General features: G+C 44.1%; 1 protein-coding gene and 1 long non-coding RNA gene across 13 annotated transcripts in view; one reads left to right on the top strand and one right to left on the bottom strand.

Annotated features, from left to right (window-relative positions):
* Positions 1 to 9,182: 9,182 nt before the first annotated feature.
* Positions 9,183 to 10,343, bottom strand: LOC148686258 (uncharacterized). The gene is made up of 2 exons (XR_015948971.1): positions 10,213 to 10,343; positions 9,183 to 9,656 (listed from the first exon to the last, which is right to left on the bottom strand). It is a non-coding gene; the product is annotated as an uncharacterized LOC148686258 (long non-coding RNA).
* The window catches only part of L3MBTL3 (L3MBTL histone methyl-lysine binding protein 3), a 56,805-nt gene continuing 47,822 nt past the window's right edge, over positions 10,313 to 19,295 (top strand). The window contains exon 1 of one of the 12 annotated variants that reach the window (XM_035109022.3): positions 10,313 to 10,502. Coding sequence is in view for 4 of the 12 variants with exons in the window: in XM_035109011.3 (XP_034964902.2) it covers positions 12,726 to 12,910 (185 nt within the window). In the remaining 8 variants the exon portion in view is untranslated. Of the gene's footprint in view, positions 10,503 to 10,527; positions 11,016 to 11,209; positions 11,518 to 11,604; positions 11,849 to 11,971; positions 12,165 to 12,193; positions 12,217 to 12,298; positions 12,601 to 12,657; positions 12,911 to 15,805; positions 16,297 to 18,900; positions 19,054 to 19,295 lie in introns of those variants that run through there. The other 11 variants (XM_035109014.3, XM_035109016.3, XM_035109018.3 and 8 more) reach the window with 11 other exon arrangements.

Genomic DNA, 19,295 nt, shown 5'->3' on the forward strand with positions numbered 1-19,295 from the left:
TACTGAAAGCAGAATGTGTCTCACTAGTGTAACTAGAATTTTTAAAATGCATTCATGAGAACGGGTGAGCTCCCGTTGCTCGGTCCCAGCTCCTGCCAACCTAGCAGTTCGAAAGCACCTCAAAGTGCAAGTAGATAAATAGGTACCGCTACATCAGGAAGGTAAACGGCGTTTCCGTTTGCCAGAAGCGGCTTTGTCATGCTGGCCAAGTGGCCTGGAAGCTATATGCTGGCTCCCTTGGCCAAAAACGCAAGATGAGCGCCGCAACCCCAGAGTCGGTCACGACTGGACCTAATGGTCAGGGGTCCCTTTACCTATACTGAAAGCAGAATGTGCCTCACTGGTGTAACTAGGATTTTTAAAATGCATTCATGAGAATTACAATATTTTAAAACTCCTCAAATAAAATATAATCTATAATCAAGTGGATTGGCTGGATTAGAGCAGTGGTTCATAAGATCACAGTGCAGGTTTGTAAAGTGAGGCAGAAGGAAGAATCTTCAAGCCTCCCCGTTAACAGCATCAAGACCAGCCATGATCAGTATTGTGTTTCCTGCTGTCAGTGAAAGCTGATGGCGAGCAGAGCGCTTTGGTTTGCAGAAGTGCCTCTTTCTTGTTCTTCCCTTAACTTGCTGTTTTTAAAGTTGTGTACCTAGGAAGCCTGGAATTCCTCAGAAGCTTGTCAGAAGTTTCCTGATGAGAATTTCCTTATTGAGCTTTTCTACCACAGTTCTTTAAACCAAAAACAAAAAAACAAAAAAACCTTCCCCTCACCACACTTAAAAGTGTCTTTCCACACCCTGAAGTTTGAATTGCATGTCACAAACCCACATTTTCCAAAGTACTGTGAAGGCATTATAGTGGCCAACTGTATGGACAAATTGTGAGAACTGGATAGGGGGATGGTTCTCTCCTGTAAATGTTCCCTATGGCTACTTTGCCCAGCAGCCTCAACTGAGTTCTGCTTTGGGGGCCTTGTTGACTAAGAATGAATACCACTGTGGGGACATTTGCAGGGAGAATGAATGAGCAGGGTAGGATCCAGCTTTTCCCTTTTGATCACCGATTCTTATTAGCAACCAGGGGTGCCACTGCCAACTTGAATAAAATATTTGGGGGGGCAGGTAAGCCCCACCCCACATAATCAATCACATGACACAGTGCACACACACTATTTGAATGGCAATGCCCATCAACTTTGGAGTGCTGGCCCCCTCAAATATTTTATGGGGGCGAACCCCCTTGGCCTGTAGAAGTTGGCTCCTATGCCAACAACTGCCCACATAGCCCGTGCATTAGCACGACAACACATGGTTATTGGTTATACAGTGGTACCTCTAGTTATGGACTTAATTAGTTCCAGAGGTCCGTTCTTAACCTGAAACTGTTTTTAACTAGAGGCGTGCTTTCGCTAATGGGACCTCTTGCTGCTGCTGCTGAGCTGCCGGCACACAATTTCCATTCTCATCCTGAGGCAAAGTTCTCAACTTGAGGTAACTCTTCCAGGTTAGCAGAGTTGTAACCTGCGGCATTTGAAACCCGAGGTACCACTGTATAGGGCCCATTGCCTTATTCTGAGTTGAATCATTCGGTCTGTCTAGTTCAGTAGTGAGTGGCTATTTGGAGTTTCAGACAGTCTTTCTCAGCCCTCTGCTTGAACACGGAACAGAGAAAAGCACAGGATAGAAAGAGGGGGGAAACCAGGGAGTAAAATTTTAGGTGTTTGCCAGTGGTTTAAAACCTGTGTCCCACCAGGTATCATTGGACTGCAGCTCCCATCAGCCGTGTTGTTGTTGTTGTTGTTTAGTCGTTTAGTCGTGTCCGACTCTTCGTGACCCCATGGACCATAGCACGCCAGGCACTCCTGTCTTGCACTGCCTCCCGCAGTTTGGTCAAACTCATGTTCGTAGCTTCGAGAACACTGTCCAACCATCTTGTCCTCTGTCGTCCCCTTCTCCTAGTGCCCTCCATCTTTCCCAACATCAGGGTCTTTTCCAAGGATTCTTCTCTTCTCATGAGGTGGCCAAAGTATTGGAGCCTCAGCTTCACGATCTGTCCTTCCAGGGAGCACTCAGGGCTGATTTCCTTAAGAATGGATAGGTTTGATCTTCTAGCAGTCCATGGGACTCTCAAGAGTCTCCTCCAGCACCATAATTCAAAAGCATCAATTCTTCGGCGATCAGCCTTCTTTATGGACCAGCTCTCACTTCCATACATCACTACTGGGAAAACCATAGCTTTAACTATACGGACCTTTGTCGGCAAGGTGATGTCTCTGCTTTTTAAGATGCTGTCTAGGTTTGTCATTGCTTTTCTCCCAAGAAGCAGGCGTCTTTTAATTTCGTGACTGCTGTCACCATCTGCAGTGATCAAGGAGCCCAAGAAAGTAAAATCTCTCACTGCCTCCATTTCTTCCCCTTCTATTTGCCAGGTGGTGATGGGACCGGTGGCCATGATCTTGGTTTTTTTGATGTTGAGCTTCAGACCATATTTTGCGCTCTCCTCTTTCACCCTCATTAAAAGGTTCTTTAATTCCTCCTCGCTTTCTGCCATCAAGGTTGTGTCATCTGCATATCTGAGGTTGTTGATATTTCTTCCGGCAATCTTAATTCCGGCTTGGGATTCATCTAGTCCAGCCTTTCGCATGATGAATTCTGCATATAAGTTAAATAAGCAGGGAGACAATATACAACCTTGTCGTACTCCTTTCCCAATTTTGAACCAATCAGTTGTTCCATATCCAGTTCTAACTGTAGCTTCTTGTCCCACATAGAGATTTCTCAGGAGACAGATGAGGTGATCAGGCACTCCCATTTCTTTAAGAACTTGCCATAGTTTGCTGTGGTCGACACAGTCAAAGGCTTTTGCATAGTCAATGAAGCAGAAGTAGACGTTTTTCTGGAACTCTCTAGCTTTCTCCATAATCCAGCGCATGTTTGCTATTTGGTCTCTGGTTCCTCTGCCCTTTCGAAATCCAGCTTGCACTTCTGGGAGTTCTCGGTCCACATACTGCCTAAGCCTGCCTTGTAGAATTTTGAGCATAACCTTGCTAGCGTGTGAAATGAGCGCAATTGTGCGGTAGTTGGAGCATTCTTTGGCACTGCCCTTCTTTGGAATTGGGATGTAGACTGATCTTCTCCAATCCTCTGGCCATTGCTGAGTTTTCCAAACTTGCTGGCATATTGGGTGTAGCACCTTAACAGCATCATCTTTTAAAATTTTAAATAGTTCAGCTGGAATATCATCACTTCCACTTGCCTTGTTATTAGCAGTGCTTTCTAAGGCCCATTTGACTTCACTCTCCAAGATGTCTGGCTCAAGGTCAGCAACCACACTACCTGGGGTGTACGAGACCTCCATATCTTTCTGGTATAATTCCTCTGTGTATTCTTGCCACCTCTTCTTGATGTCTTCTGCTTCTGTTAGGTCCTTACCACTTTTGTCCTTGATTATGGTAATCTTTGTACGAAATGTTCCTTTCATATCTCCAATTTTCTTGAACAGATCTCTGGTTTTCCCCATTCTATTGTTTTCCTCTATTTCTTTGCATTGATCATTTAAGAAGACCCTCTTGTCTCTCCTTGCTGCTTTTTGGAAATCTGCATTCAGTTTCCTGTATCTTTCCCTATCTCCCTTGCATTTTGCTTGCCTCCTCTCCTCCGCTATTTGTAAGGCCTCGTTGGACAGGCATTTTGCTTTCTTGCATTTCCTTTTCCTTGGGATGGTTTTCGTTGCTGCCTCCTGTATAATGTTACGAGCCTCCATCCATAGTTCTTCAGGCACTCTGTCCACCAAATCTAAATCCTTAAACCTGTTCCTCACTTCCACTGTGTATTCATAAGGGATTTGATTCAGATTGTATCTTACTGGCCCAGTGGTTTTTCCTACTTTCTTCAGTTTAAGCTGGAATTTTGCTATAAGAAGCTGATGATCTGAGTTACAGTCAGCTCCAGGTCTTGTTTTTGCTGACTGTATAGAGCTTCTCCATCTTTGGCTGCAGAAAATATAATCAATCTGATTTCGATGCTGCCCATTTGGTGATATCCATGTGTAGAGTCGTCTCTTGTGTTGTTGGAAGAGAGTGTTTGTGATGACCAGCTTGTTCTCTTGACAGAACTCTATTAGCCTTTGCCCTGCTTCATTTTGAACTCCAAGGCCAAACTTGCCAGTTATTCCTTTTATCTCTTGATTCCCTACTTTAGCATTCCAATCCCCTGTAATGAGAAGAACATCCTTCTTTGGTGTCATTTCTAGAAGGTGTTGTAGGTCTTCATAGAATTGGTCAATTTCACTTTCTTCAGCACCGGTAGTTGGTGCATAAACTTGGATTACTGTGATGTTAAAAGGTCTTCCTTGGATTCGTATCGAGATCATTCTGTCATTTTTGAGATTGCATCCCATTACAGCTTTTGCCACTCTTTTGTTGACTATGAGGGCCACTCCATTTCTTCTACAGGATTCTTGCCCACAGTAGTAGATATGATAGTCACCCGAACTGAATTCGCCCATTCCCTTCCATTTTAGTTCACTGATGCCCAGGATGTCGATATTTATTCTTGTCATCTCATTTTTGACCACATCCAGCTTACCTCCATCCATGGTTCTTACATTCCAGGTTCCTATGCAATATTTTTCTTTACAGCATCGGACTTTCCTTTCGCTTCCAGGCATATCCGCAACTGAGCGTCCTTTCGGCTTTGGCCCAGCTGCTTCATCAGCTCTGAATCTACTTGTACTTGTCCTCCGCTCTTCCTCAGTAGCATGTTGGACGCCTTCCGACCTGAGGGGCTCATCTTCCAGCGTCATAACTTTTATATGCCTGTTGTCTTTGTCCATGGAGTTTTCTTGGCAGGGATACTGGAGTGGCTTGCCAGTTCCTTCTCCAGGTGGATCACGTTTAGTCAAAACTCTCCACTATGACCTGTCCATCTTGGGTGGCCCTGCATGGCATAGCTCATAGCTTCTCCGAGTTATTCAAGCCCCTTCGCCACGACAAGGCATTGATCCATGAAGGGGCCCATCAGCCGTAGTCAACACTGAATGGTCTGAGAGGATGTAAGCTGGAGTCCAACATCACCTGCAGGGTCACAGGCTCTCTTTTCCTGGTTTGAAAGTACCTTTCCCATCCATAAAACACAAACATTTTAATGTCCTAAAGTGAACAAGTTCTGCAAGTTTTAATATGCTGAGGCTGCTGACTGGTTACCACCAATCTCCTCCTCCCAGTCTCCAGAAGAGTTTTGCACAAGTTTCTAAGGTATTCATGTCATTAGAGCTGATACATTAAACAAAGGATGTATATGTATTGTTAAAGATGCATGTATGCCATTAAGCTGCTTTAAAACAGACCGCTTGTCTGAAGCATGAGATAAGCTGCAAGGTGAACATCTGATCCAGTGTTTTATTTACATACATGTGTGTGTGAAATGCAATTTGTGAAGCTGAGTACAACAGCTCTCTCTTGCTCATGATCCCCAACAATTGCTGTTCAGTTATACTGCCTCTGAAACTGCAATTACGACTAGCCATTGACAGGCTTGTCCTCCATGAATTTTTCTGGTCCCCTTTTATTGGAGTCCATCACCACATATTGTGGAGCTCCTTCCATAGTTGGTGCACTGCGAAGAACCTTCATTTGCCTGTCCTCCAACATTCAGCTTCCTGGAATAAGATCAGGTTCTTGTATTAAGAGAGAAGAAGAAATCCTTCTCTCTAAAGACCTTCTCCACATCGTGCATCATTTTTCACTCTACTAGGCCCCCTTACTTCACAATTTTTGTAAACTAAACAGTCCTTTCCACAAAGGGGAGTTGCCCCAGGCCCTTTATCATTTTGGTTGCCCTTTTCATAATGCCTGGGGAGAGAAAACGAAATGAAACAACCACAACAGAAGAGATGTGAATTGACCCTAAGTGCTAGTACAGCAAAATTAAGCTAGGCAAATGAGTCCTTGGAGAGCAAGTATGATTTTGCCAGACAAAATTAAGGGAATCTTTGAGATAGGTTTGAAGCATTTTGCATTTAGGATGTGTGTGTGTGTTTTTAACAAGTGAGATTAAGAATGCTATGCAGCCCTGTCATTTGTGAATATCTATCATTAGGGGAAAAAAATGACTGTACTAATCTGGTTTCAGTGTCAATGTACTCAATAAAGGCATACAAATGCAATACTTGATTAATGTTATTTGCAAGTAAAACAACATGTATTTCTTGAGATCTCCCTTTTTCAAATAACACAATCTAGCTGCACAAAAGTAATCAGGGTCAACAATATCCATAACATAAGTTACAAAAATGGACACATATAGTATGTGGGGTCTAACAGGCCCCAAAGTTTTTTAAAAAAACATTGCCACCAGCAAAAGAAATATTTATGTTAATTTATGTTTCAATTTATGCACATTTCTGTTGTTTTCTTACATTGTCCATTTTGTCAGAACTTAAGTGAAAACATTGTTTTGTCAGTACTTAATTGAAAACCTCAGTAAACAAACAGTAAAATAAAGCAGCATAATGTGCCATTAACATTCATATGACTTAATTATAACAGTCTCACAAGTATAAAAGTGCAATAATTACAAGTTGTGAATTACCACTAACAACAGCAAAATCTCACAGTCCTAGCAGCCATATCACAAAGCACCTACGCAACCTAAATCAGATTTCACAACTAGATGAGCAGAGCAGACAAAACAGTTACATGAAGCACCTCATTGCTGTGATCTTCTGCCATTGTGTCAACTGCAGAGACCACACCTCCTCCTTTTCTTGCTGTCAGGAGTGGCAGGCCTGACCAGTTCCACGGCTGTATTTCTTGAAAGTCCAGGGAAGACTCAACTCTTGGTCTACTAAACAAGAACAACTTGTGATGTTCATGCCACTGTGGGTTATTCAACTTTCAGACAATACATTAGAAAAAACTCCACTGGCCACTGTTTGATTAGGTGTTTGGAAGTGTATGCATAGAGTGTCTGGCCACTGTTCCAGAGCAGCTCATCTGCCAGCCTGGGCCTTCAAATCTGCAGAAGAATCCTGCTTGTAGGCATTTCAGCATCCATGATTCACTGTGTGACAACACAGAGCAAGGCCTTAAAGAGCTGGGCCTTATGGCTTCCTGCTCGTGGGACTTCCTTTCATTGGAGATACAGTTGACTCCCATATTGCGGTTTGACTCCCATATTACATATTGAGATCGAGGTTGAATCCTGACAAGACAGAAGTACTGTTTTGGGGGGACAGGAGGCGGGCAGGTGTGGAGGACTCCCTGGTCCTGAATGGGGTAACTGTGCCCCTGAAGGACCAGGTGTGCAGCCTGGGAGTCACTTTGGACTCACAGCTGTCCATGGAGGCGCAGGTCTATTCTGTGTCCAGGGCAGCTGCTTACCAGCTTCATCTGGTAAGCAGGCTGAGACCCTACCTGCCCGCGGACTGTCTTGCCAGTGGTGCATGCTCTAGTTATCTCTCGCTTGGACTACTGCAATGCACTCTATGTGGGGCTACCTTTGAAGGTGACCCAGAAACTGCAACCAATGCAGAATGTGGCAGCTAGGCTGGTGACTGGGAGTGGCCACCAAGATCACATAACTTGAAAGACCTACATTGGCTCCCAGTATGTTTCCGAGCACAATTCAAAGTGTTGGTGCTGACCTTTAAAGCCCTAAACGGCCTCGGTCCAGTATACCTGAAGGAGCGTCTCCACCCCCATTGTACTGCCCGGACATTGAGGTCCAGTGCTGAGGGCCTTCTGGTGGTTCCCTTGCTGCAAGAAGCCAAGTTACAGGGAACCAGGTAGAGGGCCTTCTTGGTAGTGGCACCCGCCTTGTGGAACGCCCTCTCACCAGATGTCAAAGAGAAAAACAACTACAGTACCAGACTTTTAGAAGACATCTGAAGGCAGCCCAGTTTAGGGAAGCTTTTAATGTTTAATAGATTATTGTATTTTAATGTTCTGTTGGAAGCCGCCCAGAGTGGCTGGGGAAACCCAGCCAAGTGGGCGGGGAATGTATGTATGTATGTATGTATGTATGTATGTATGTATGTATGTATAAATAAATATTATTAATTATTATTATTATTATTATTATTATTATTATTATTATTATTATTATTATTATTACTACCGGCTTTTCAACACTGTAGAGTGTTTCGTTCAGGCCATTGGGACTGGCTGAGCTAATAAATTGTCTTTTTGTTGCAGCTTAGTTGTTTTTATGACATGTATTGGCTTTATGTTATGTTGATATGCAGCACTCTATCTTAATGTAATGTGATATGCTGCCCTGGGATTCTTCAGATTGAAGGGCTGGTTATTAAATTTACTTATTTATTTTGACAATGTATATACCACTTCACTACAGTTGTCTCTAAGTGGTGTACAGTGAAATCAACAAATACTGTATAATATAGATAAAAATAAAAATCAACAACCCCCCCCCCCAGTAAATTAAGAAATGCTTTGAATGCCTGCTGATTTTTTTTTTAAGTCTTCAGTAAGACTTAAACGCAGGTGGTGCTGTGGGTTAACCACTGAGCCTAGGGCTTGCCAATCAGAAGGTCGGCGCGGCGGTTCGAATCCCTGCGATGGGGTGAGCTCCCGTTGCTCGGTCCCAGCTTCTGCCAACCTACCAGTTTGAAAGCAAAAAAAGTCAAAGTGCAAGTAGATAAATAGGTACCGCTCCAAGCAGGAAGGTAAACAGCGTTTCCATGCGCTGATCTGGTTCGCCAGAAGCGGCTTTGTCATGCTGGGCACATGACCTGGAAGCTGTACGCCGGCTCCCTCGGCCAATAACGCGAGATGAGCGCCGCAACCCCAGAGTCGGACACGACTGGTCAGGGGTCCCTTTACCTTTAAGTCCTGGTAGTTCAGCAGGGAGGGGACCTGTCTGATCTCAGCTAGAAAATAGTTCTTCGAAATTGGGTTCACAATACAGAATGCACAACTTCTGCCAGATAATATGGCTGTGCATCCATTAATAGTGACTCCTCTGAAAACCACAGTGATATAAGGGATATAAGGAACCAGGTGGTGCTTAAAGTATCTTGGACCCAACTTTGTAAATTAATATGAATAATGTACCTTGAACCTACATGTGCAGTGCAATAAATAAATAAAGAACAAATAAGTAGGTGAAGAAGTGTGCATGCACACGAAAGCTCATACCAAAATAAAAACTTAGTTGGTCTTTAAGGTGCTACTGAAGGAATTTTTTTATTTTGCTTTGACTCAGACCAACACGGCTACCTACCTGTAACTAGAACATAATAGTTGTGGAAGACTGACACAAACTTTTATTATTATTTTCTCAATGCCATTGACCCCACCTGTTGACAGAGGGCTAACATGGGGTATATAACACAGATGAAAGTTTGTTGTTGTTGTTGTTTAGTCGTTTAGTTGTGTCCGACTCTTCGTGACCCCATGGACCAGAGCATGCCAGGCACTCCTGTCTTCCACTGCCTCCCACAATTTGCTCAGACTCATGTCGGTAGCTTTGAGAACACTGTCCAACCATCTCGTCCTCTGTCGTCCCCTTCTCCTAGTGCCCTCAATCTTTCCCCACATCAGGGTCTTTTCCAGGGAGTCTTCTCTTGTCATGAGGTGGCCAAAGTATTGGAGCCTCAGCTTCAGGATCTGTCCTCCCAGTGAGCACTCAGGGCTGAAAGTTAGTTTTAAAAAATGAGTATACATTGTAGAAAATGCAGTTTTAATTTCACACTAGAGATATGGGAAGCGCAATAAAATAAAATAAAATAAAAATCCTTCTGGAATCTTTTTGGTATATGTTTTAAAATACAGTTTATATTTATTTTCAGAAAATTTGCCCTTTAAAAAATACCCTTGGGAATATGTTTTAATTCCCCCCTCCCAAACTCCTAATATGGACAGACTGTCCTGCTTTAATTTTCCTTGATGGCAAGCACCATAATTAATAACTGATTCTGCTACTTCTGGAATGAAAAGTAGTAGAAAGAAAGAAAGAAAGGAAGGAAGGAAGGAAGGAAGGAAGGAAGGAAGGAAGGAAGGAAGGAAGAAAGGAAGAAAGAAAGAAAGAAAGAAAGAAAGAAAGAAAGAAAGAAAGAAAGAAAGAAAGAAAGAAAGAAAGAAAAACAAAGAAGAAAGAAAGAAGCCTAAAAATAGGGAGAGACTTCAGCTGCTCCTTCTTCCCCTTCACGTTGCCATTATGATGTGTGAGAGAGGAGATACCGATGCACCTCGGAGATGGTTCTTTTGTGGTTCGGAGGAGAAAGGGGAGAGATGGGGGTGGCGGCGGCGGCGGCGGCAGACGCGATCCTCGCTGCTACCTTTCACAGAGGCTGAGGCGCAGCAGCAAAGGAAGAGCAGGCACCCCGGCGGCGGCGGCAGCGGCAGCAGTTTCCCCTTTCCCCGGCCCTGACTCTACGGGCGCATGCTCACTTGTGCCCGCAGCCCTGGACCATATTTGTCAGGACTCCTCGAGAGACGGAGAAAAAAAAAATAAAGAGAGAGAGAGAATTTTGGGGGGGTAAGGAAGCGCCTGGTTCCGACCTGATTGCTAACCCATTAACTGCAGTGCACAACGCCGAGGGTTTTGCCTTTCCATTGCCTCCCTTTGGCTGAGGATGAAAGTTAAGAGAGAGATAAAGGGAAGCAAGCGCACCTCCTTTGCCTCCCTTATGAACCGGGAGGAGGAGCGCGCACGCGGGGGGGGGGGAGAGAAAGAGGAATATAGAAGAGAATTTTCTCCATAAAGGTGCGGGGGGGGGGGGCCAGAGGAAAGAGTTCCAGCACAGCCTCTCGCGTCTCGCCCAGGGGATGGGACCCGAGGTGGTGGGGAAAGTGGCCCGGTGCCTGCGAAGTGGCCGGGGAGTGTGAGTCGTCGGCCACGGGGGATTCATTCCCTAAAAAAAACCCTTAAGTGCGTGAGAGTGAAAGAGGAACAAAAGAGTGGGCGAGAGAGAGAGAGAGAGGTGCCTTCGGCGTCCGCGTCCCCCACCCCGCCAGCCTCCCCGCTCGCTTCTTCCCCAACATATGACGGGTAAATTGTGGGGAGAAAAGGGAGGTGGTGGAAGCTGGAGCGGCGGTGGAAATGAGGAGGGCATTTCGCAGCCCCGCACGTCTTGGCGGGCGGAGACCGGCGGGGAGGGAGGGGGGGCGGCGGCGGTTCTGCGGCGTCCTGCTGCCCCGCCACTGGGGAGACGGCCCGGGTTTTTTTGACACTTCCCCGGGAGTGTCTAGGGAAGGGGGACGGCACCGCCGCCGCGACAGGGATTTGGGGGCCAGAGGGGTGCGGGTTGCGGAGGGGCCGCCGCCGCCGCTCGCTCCGTTTTTGTTTACGGGGTTCCCTCAGCCGAGGGAGGGATGGAGGCTGGAAGCGCGCGGGGAGGAGGAGGGACGACTGACTTTTCCCACCCAGATTTGGCTGCAGCGGGATATACCGGTTGCATGTGTAACGTGTGTCGTGTCTCCCCTCCTGGAGAAGGGAAGCGCGGGGGGGGGGGAGGCCTGCTCGGATCAGCGCGCACGGGCAGCTTCTGAGGGTGTGTTTTTTCTCCTTTTTCGTCAAAGGATTATTGTTATTATTATTGTTAATACTGTTTCTCCTCCTTCTTGTCTCCCTTTTGCAGCTTCTGGACTTTGTGGCGGGCGGGCGCGAGCGCGGCGGCGGCGTGTGCATGTGTGTGCCGATATATAGAAATATAATACCGAGCTCCCCAATTCCGCCATTTTGGGCAAACTTTGCACACGCACGCACACACCACACGCGCAGCAGAGACGCTCCTCGCAGTTAGGAGTGGGAGGGAGCGTGTGTGGAAGGGGAGGACGACTCTTGCTCCCCCTGCATGTCTTCTCACTTAAGTGTAAACATAGGTAGGGATTGGGGGCAGCAAATAAACCCCCGTGGGAGATGCGGGGATTTTTCTTTTCTTTTTGCGCGCGTGTGTGTGAGTGAGGGTGGGAGAGGTGTGTTTGCATCACATGAACGTGGTTCGTGTGAATTATGCCAAGATAGCAGCACACCCGGGTTCCTAATGCTCTGCAACAACGCCGCCCGCTTGCCTATATATTCCCCGCTTCCTGTAGTAGCCCTTTTCCCATGATGAGCTGCAAACTGACACACTTGTTCCAAGCTCTTCGTGGGGGGATGGGAAGGCGCTCGGCCCGAGCTCCCCATAACCGAGGGTCCGTAAGTGAGAGTCTGTTTGGGGGGACGGGACGGGACTAAAGCCTGCTTTGTGGTATGTTGATGTGGAAGATAACAGGAGGTGCGTGGGCGGGCGGGGGGTGCTCTCCCGGAGCCCCCTCCCCTTTTATTCTCACACGCGCGCTCAGCAGAAGGAGGAAGTGGGTGAGGAGAAAACTTTGAAAGGGCCGAGCCAACTCCAAAGGGGACCTTCTCAAGCGCCTGGCTAAGGGTGGGTGAAAGGGGGCCGGGCTGAGGAGACCAGAAACACAGAGAGAAAGGAGACGCCTTCTCCTCAAGGAGGGTGATTTCTCTCTCTTACGAGCTCGGGAAAGAGAACTAATCCAGACAGGGAAAGAGCCCAGAACCGTTTCTTCTCCCCTCGGAAGAGAGAACAGTCCCGGCCCTTCCTGAAAGTGGGGAGTGCGGGAAGAGAAGGGTAAAAAAAACAAAAGATGTCTCGAGTTTGTTTTAGGCAACCTCCCCTTCCCGGTTTCCGTCGCAGGCTCCGTAAGAAAAAAACGGGACCCGATTAACAAACAAGAGCAGTGCCTTTCTCTTATTATGCAACTTCCTCAGCCGGGGCACCCGGTCTCTCTCTCTTTTTCTTTTTCTTTTCCTTCCCACACGCTTATACACCTTTTGCTCTCCGTGCAACGGCCTCGCCGCCCTCCCCTTGGGCATTTCCTTTCAGAGAAAGTGGAGGCGTCGAGGTTATTTCAGGAGCCCCCTCGGAAAGCTGGCTCGCGGTACTTTCTGCCCTTTTTCCAAAAGAGGCGAATGGAGAACCTGGGCAGGGGACTGGGGGGGGGGGGAACAACCCCTGTTTTGTAGCCTGAAGCGTAGTTTGAATTTGGTAGTTTTTGTTACAGTGGCTTCGTTGCGCCGGGAAGTTGCATGTGAAGGACCTGCGCCTCTCTTCGACCCCTTCCGCCGCTCTTCTTAATTTTAGGAGGGGGGGGGGAGAGAATATGTAGTATTCCTGCGTGATCATAGTGTTCTCCAGAAAAGTTTCAAGTGCAGCAAAATACACTATTCCAAAACTGGCCAAGGAGGGACCCCTACTGGTGGAACGGAGGTATCCACCCTGGGGATGAAAGTTCAAATTCTGGCCTCCAAGTTTTGCCGTGATTGCACTTCAGAGTTCATGAGTTGGTGAGGTATATTCCAAAGGAATGGTTTGAAGATACGGTTTTTTTGCTGCTTCCCCCTTCCGTACCATTTCTGTTATTACAGTGTTTTCTGATCTATATGAAATGTAGATATATAATGACGAATATTTCTTAGGATTATTATGAGACTAAACTTTCGTTTTGAATACTCAACACTGAACATAATAAATACATCTGATAGTTGTGAAGATGAGTGTATTCAACCCCCCCTTTTTTTACATCAGTTTCCTAAATGGTCTAGTGCATTTCTGTTGATACAGGACAACTTTAGATCGCCTTTGGCTGTAATTAAATAAAAATGATGTTTTTCAATGAATAATTTTATGATAACTGTAGGATTTTCTTTGCAGGCATCTGCTATACTTTATTCAAGTTTCTTCTGATGGAGGAATTGTTGGTTGCTAGAAGCATACCACATTAAGGTGATAGAAGGGCCTGCAGAAATGATAGTCTTAAAATTCATTTAGGAGGCTGGAATGTACAGGGGTATGTTTCAGATGTGTGGATATGGAAAGTTGGGAAGCCTCCCTCACGTTGATTGCTTGCAGAAAACACACCACAAGCTTGGACTTGCTCGTAGACCAGGCATCCCCAAACTGCGGCCCTCCAGATGTTTTGGCCTACAACTCCCATGATCCCTAGCTAACAGGACCAGTGGTCAGGGAGGATGGGAATTGTAGTCCAAAACATCTGGAGGGCCGAAGTTTGGGGATGCCTGTCCTAGACTAACCTAAGGCTAAGTTCATGGCTTTAAATAAGATTCACATATTTTTATGGCAAAGAAGAGCCACACATCGAGGTACCCAAGAAATGTTGGAACTTCTCATCTCAACAATATGTATGAGCGGCAAAAAAGGAAGGTCTTTGAACACTTTTCTCATGCACAGCATTCAAAGATGCCCTGCGTGCTGGCCAATTTCGATAAAAATTCCTGTTTCCTTGACTCACCTCCTAAGTCCATCTTTGTTTTTCTGAGCTAACTATTTTAGTCAAGATTTTGTTTGCGATTGCATAAGGAGTAGGATCTCTGCTTCTGTAAATATTTTGAGGGGGAGAGAGAAATGTGTATGGAAAGGTGTGCATGCTTCATATTCTGTTAATGTTTGTGTAGCCAAATTCAAGGTGGAGTACTGTATCTCGTTTCAGTTTGTCTGCATTCCTGGATAGTGATACAGGGGAGTTTGCCACCTCAACTCTGTGGCACCGTTTCTTTTAAAAAAATACCCCATATAGTAGATATAGTGGGGTTCTCTTTCCCTTGTGTTTTATTGGATACATCCTAGTTCATTTTAGCTTTTGGTGTTGCTGAAAGTATTGGTTTTTCCTGGTAGGGGATTGCATGATTGTATCTTCACTTGCTTTCTGCAGTATACTGTTAAATGAATCAAACAAATGACATTAAGATAGCTTTTTAACCTCTTGTGACATATCTCTTGGGAAGTTTAGAGCTGTACTTAGTTGGTGTTTCTAGCACAGCTGTCATTTTGAAGTCAGCTTTATTTAATCACTTTTATAACTACATTTGACATTCCGATCATTTTTCGGAAAAGGAATTGTTTGGTGTTTATTATGCTGTAAGGGTCTGGCAGTTAAGCTGTTACTGAGTTTAATTGGGCAGACTTCTCCTGATGTATGTTGACAAAACAAGTTTTCTGACTGATAGTATGAGTTTATTTCCATTAACACATCACCTGTTTGAAATTATGAAGACAGGTTGTTCAAATAGAGAGAGTACAAAATATAGTGATTAATGAACATGGAAAGGATAAGCAATACACTTTCTCATTTAATCCTTCAGGAACAAGGTAATCAGCTGAAGAGCAAGTCTGTGAGCAGTGCAATAATTCACGAAATGAGATGTTTCAAAACAAAACAATCTTGTTAAAATTATACAAAAATGTAAGTGCTTTTCATTGGGTACTCCATTGGATTTGGCAGGAAGAAAGAACAGGCTGGAACTGAATGCCGAGTGCAGAAACTAATGATGATCCAGTGGCAAAGAATTGTTAAAATTTGCATTGTTTCAGTCTTGATAAAGCTTGGTATGAAGTTAACTATTACAAGGTTGCCCTGACATACCACCTAGTTGAAGTAACTCCTTGAGGGCTTCTAGTCATCGCTTGATGGGCTGTCTGGTTTGCTGTGTTTTCAATGCTGAGTTGAAGTTGTTTGCATGTTAAGTTGGCCTGCACTGAAAAAGTTTTGTAAGTGTTAAGGCCAGAACAGCACCAAAATAAAGTGGGGCAACCTGCATTTTCCTTAGCTGAAACAGTTACCTCTCCTTGGGCTATTCATGCTCAAAACAATTGGATATATGCGCAGCAGGACTCTGCATAGGACGCTACCTTGTACTGAGATAGACTGTTGGTCCATTTTGCTTAGTATTGCCCACACAGATCGGCAGAGGTTTTCCAGTGTTTCAGGATGGGATAATGCCCTGCTCTACTTAGGGATGCCAGCAATTGGACTTGGGACCTTATGTATACAAAGCAACTGCTCTTAAACTGAGCTATGACATTTTCAGACTTGCTTGAAAGTAATTTTCTGCTGAGTTTTAATGGATATTGTGGGGTTTCAGCAAATACTGAAAACCCTTTCCCCCAGCCAGACTTGTGATTGTTGCTGATTTGCTAGACATAGAATATTTCAAAGTGAATTTTTGGGGGAAATTACCGTACTTTTCCATGTATAAGACAAGGGGTTTTTAAACTCTAAAATAAGGTTATAAATCGGGGGGGGCGTGTTATACAAGGATAGTGCATATGCTGGACGGGCGATTGGTTGCAGCTGCAAGCAGGAGCTTGTCAGTGGTGATTGGGTGGTTGAAGGCGGTGGCTGCAGGGGCTGCTTAGGATTGGGTGCTAGTGCAACAATTTTGTGACTGATCGGTGGTTGCATCAAGGGCTGCTGCAGATTGGCAGATGCTTGTTCTCTTCTGTGATGTGCAAGATTTGCAGCGACGGGTGAGTGATATTCGGGGCGTTCCCCTCCAAAAAAAGCCCAACAACTCTGGCAATCCTCCCTCAAAAAGCTCAACAACTCTTGGCCATCTCCCCCCATTTTCTTAATTTGGGGTCCCCAAAAGTAAGGGGCATCTTATACTTGGGGGCGTCTTATACACAGGAAAATACGGTGTGTTGAGAAAGACTCTGGCTTTAATGTGGATAATGTAATTATATAGTCTAGTCACTAGGTCGCACTTGGTACAGTATAGTGGTGGAGTCAAGATCCACCAGTTGCTTTTTCTGTTACTGTTTAACAGAGGCAATAAAGTTCTTACCTAGCTTCCTAACTGGTGTGTCATCTAAGGCTTAATAACAGTTTATGGCGAACTCACTATGTGTAGATTGTGGTCTTACATGTATACTGGGCCCAGTACACACATCCGAGTCTAAGATTGCAGCTACTGTACAGCATACAGTTAAATCTCTATAGTTTCTACAGTCTTTTTATAAATTTTATGATATTTGCTATTTATAAATACTGCTTTCATTAGTCTTACGACCTTTGCAGAAGAATTTTTAGATCTAAATCTCCAAATTCTTTAATCTTTTCTGTATTCAAGTCCATTTAAAAATGAGAGGTGTTTTTTTGTCAACTATAATGGGCTCCAAGAGAAGATACACTTAAAGGCAATTATTTCTGTGACAATGTGTTAATTTTTTTTTTAAGGATCAGCTGTCATGTGCTGCTTTGGTTGCACCAATTCTACCTCTAGCACATTTAAATAACCACATATTAGAAATTGATGCAGGGAGAAGTAGGGCCCTGTCTGTTACTTTCAGATAAGAATGTATATGGTTCAAATGTTTTCAGGTTACATGCTGTGGAAAGGGAAAGTTATTACTTCTCCCAAAGTTTCAGGTGGCTTAAAAAAATTAAAAATAAGCAATACAAACTGTTGAAACATTGCAGTGAAATGAGCATAAACAGCTTTTGATGATGTCTACATTAATCTGCATTAATTAGCAAATGACATCACAAGTGTTCTGGGGAGCACAATAGTTTGCTCGCTATTTTCTGACACTTTTGTTGGTTCTTATTGCTTAGCTCTGATTTTCGTTTTAATACAAAGAGTTGCCATTGGTGTAGAAGAGGCCACCAGATACTGTAAGAAGAGAGTCGTAATTGCTTTTGGGACTCATCCACACAACCATTTGTCTCATGCCTAGAGAGTACAGATCTGAGTGTTTTTCCGCTTGACCTGCAATTTTCAAGCATGGGTTCAAGTGTTTTCCCCTTTGCTCCTCTCCTTTCCCAGGGAAACACCTTTTTTTAAAGCTAAATTGGAGCACATGTCAATCTAGAGGAAACCTGATTTGTCGAATGCTAAAGAGCAGTTTTCTCTGGGGTGGAAGCAGCAGGACAAGAGGAAATGTGAATAATCCCTTAGACAACAGTAGGCTTTCTAAAGAAGTGCAAACACATTTATTGGATTAATTTTAAACCTCTTCGCATTTTATGATCCTTTCAATAGAAGTTATTAAAATGCACAGAAGAAGGAAGCTGACACACAACATTGTTTCACAAAGCTATTCAACATGGGTAACACTATACAGTAGTATTCTTTCCAAGTTACTTGCAAGTGTAAAACAAGAGTCATATCCAGACTAAGATGAACACCGTTTCCATTTAAATTGAGGAGCTGAGTTGTTCATGGCTCAATGTCCACTGAAATTAATTGGACTTTAATTCAACTAACCGAGTCTGAGTTCAAGCCTATAGGTTATTCCTGTCGTACAGACTGCATTATGATTATGGTTATTTGTCTAGTATCTGGCCGTGTTTCTAGAATTTGCTATCTCTGCATTATAATCTCACCTATTGAAAGGTACCGTTTGAGCTGATATCAACAGAGGTAGATTCTGTTTTCTATAAGAATGCTGTTTAGTTAAAGTTGTTCCTTTCAAAATTTGCTTCCTTCACTATGCAAGCAGGCTTCAATGGTCTCAGAGATTATTTTGCCTGCTTATAGATAGGTTTGGAAGCCTGGAATTTTCAGTTTATGTTAAAATTATTGCCAATTACATATAATGCATATGGCAGAAAAATATACTGTAGTGCATTTTAAAACGGCAAATACAGTTGAATAAAAGAGCATAACTGGGGATTGGATGTGTATCCAATACCGTATGTATTGAGCTTAATCAAAGTTAATAGTCATTGTGAAAGAGGATAGTTCATTCTTCTTTCTGTCAGAAAAATCTAGGCCCAGAACTTGAGAATTCTAGGGTATATAAAAGCAAAAAATAAAGATAGATTATTGGTAGTTCTCCCCCCCCCCAAGCAAATAGCTGCTAGATATTTTTCAGATCGACTTACTACACTGATCATGAGTCATAACTATAAGAGCTTGTCCAGGCAATCTTTTCAAAGTGTTTTCTATGCCATTTTAGCCATTGTGGAATAGTCTTACAAGTTCTAATCACAGATATTTGGGCTGTGTGGTGGCAATAACTACTTGGGGAGTGTAAAAGCTTTGGTGCAACAGGTTAGCTATGTTGTTGTTTCTCTCCTGCCTTTCTAAAGAAAAGCTGGATAAGTGGTACTGCAGTGCTGAAGATGGTGATTATTTAGCATAAGAACAAGTAGTTTTGAATAGCCCCTTTCTTTCAGCCATACAAAGTCTAAAAACTAACATAAATGTGAGTGTGTATGTGGAAGGGAGGAGAAAAGGAGAGAAGCAAACAGGCTGAGAGCACGAGAAAAGGCCATAAAGGGTAACATCATTTCTACTATATTGAACGAAAGTTGAAGACCAGTTATATCTGTTGATAATAGGTATTGCTGCTTTTAACTGTTTTGAGAGACGTAATTGCAGATCGTAAAGGGTTTTTTTTTGTTGTTGTCTAGCTCAAGCTATTAGTGAGTAAGATCTACCAAAACGTGGAACCACGTTAGCAGTCTTTAGGCTTAAATAGGGGTGTGGGTGGCTCTGTGGTCTAAACCACCGAGTCTTTTG

Source organism: Zootoca vivipara, chromosome 3 (assembly GCF_965207765.1).
Source record: "Zootoca vivipara chromosome 3, rZooViv2.hap1.1, whole genome shotgun sequence".
In the NCBI taxonomy this organism is placed as follows: Eukaryota; Metazoa; Chordata; class Lepidosauria; order Squamata; family Lacertidae; genus Zootoca; species Zootoca vivipara.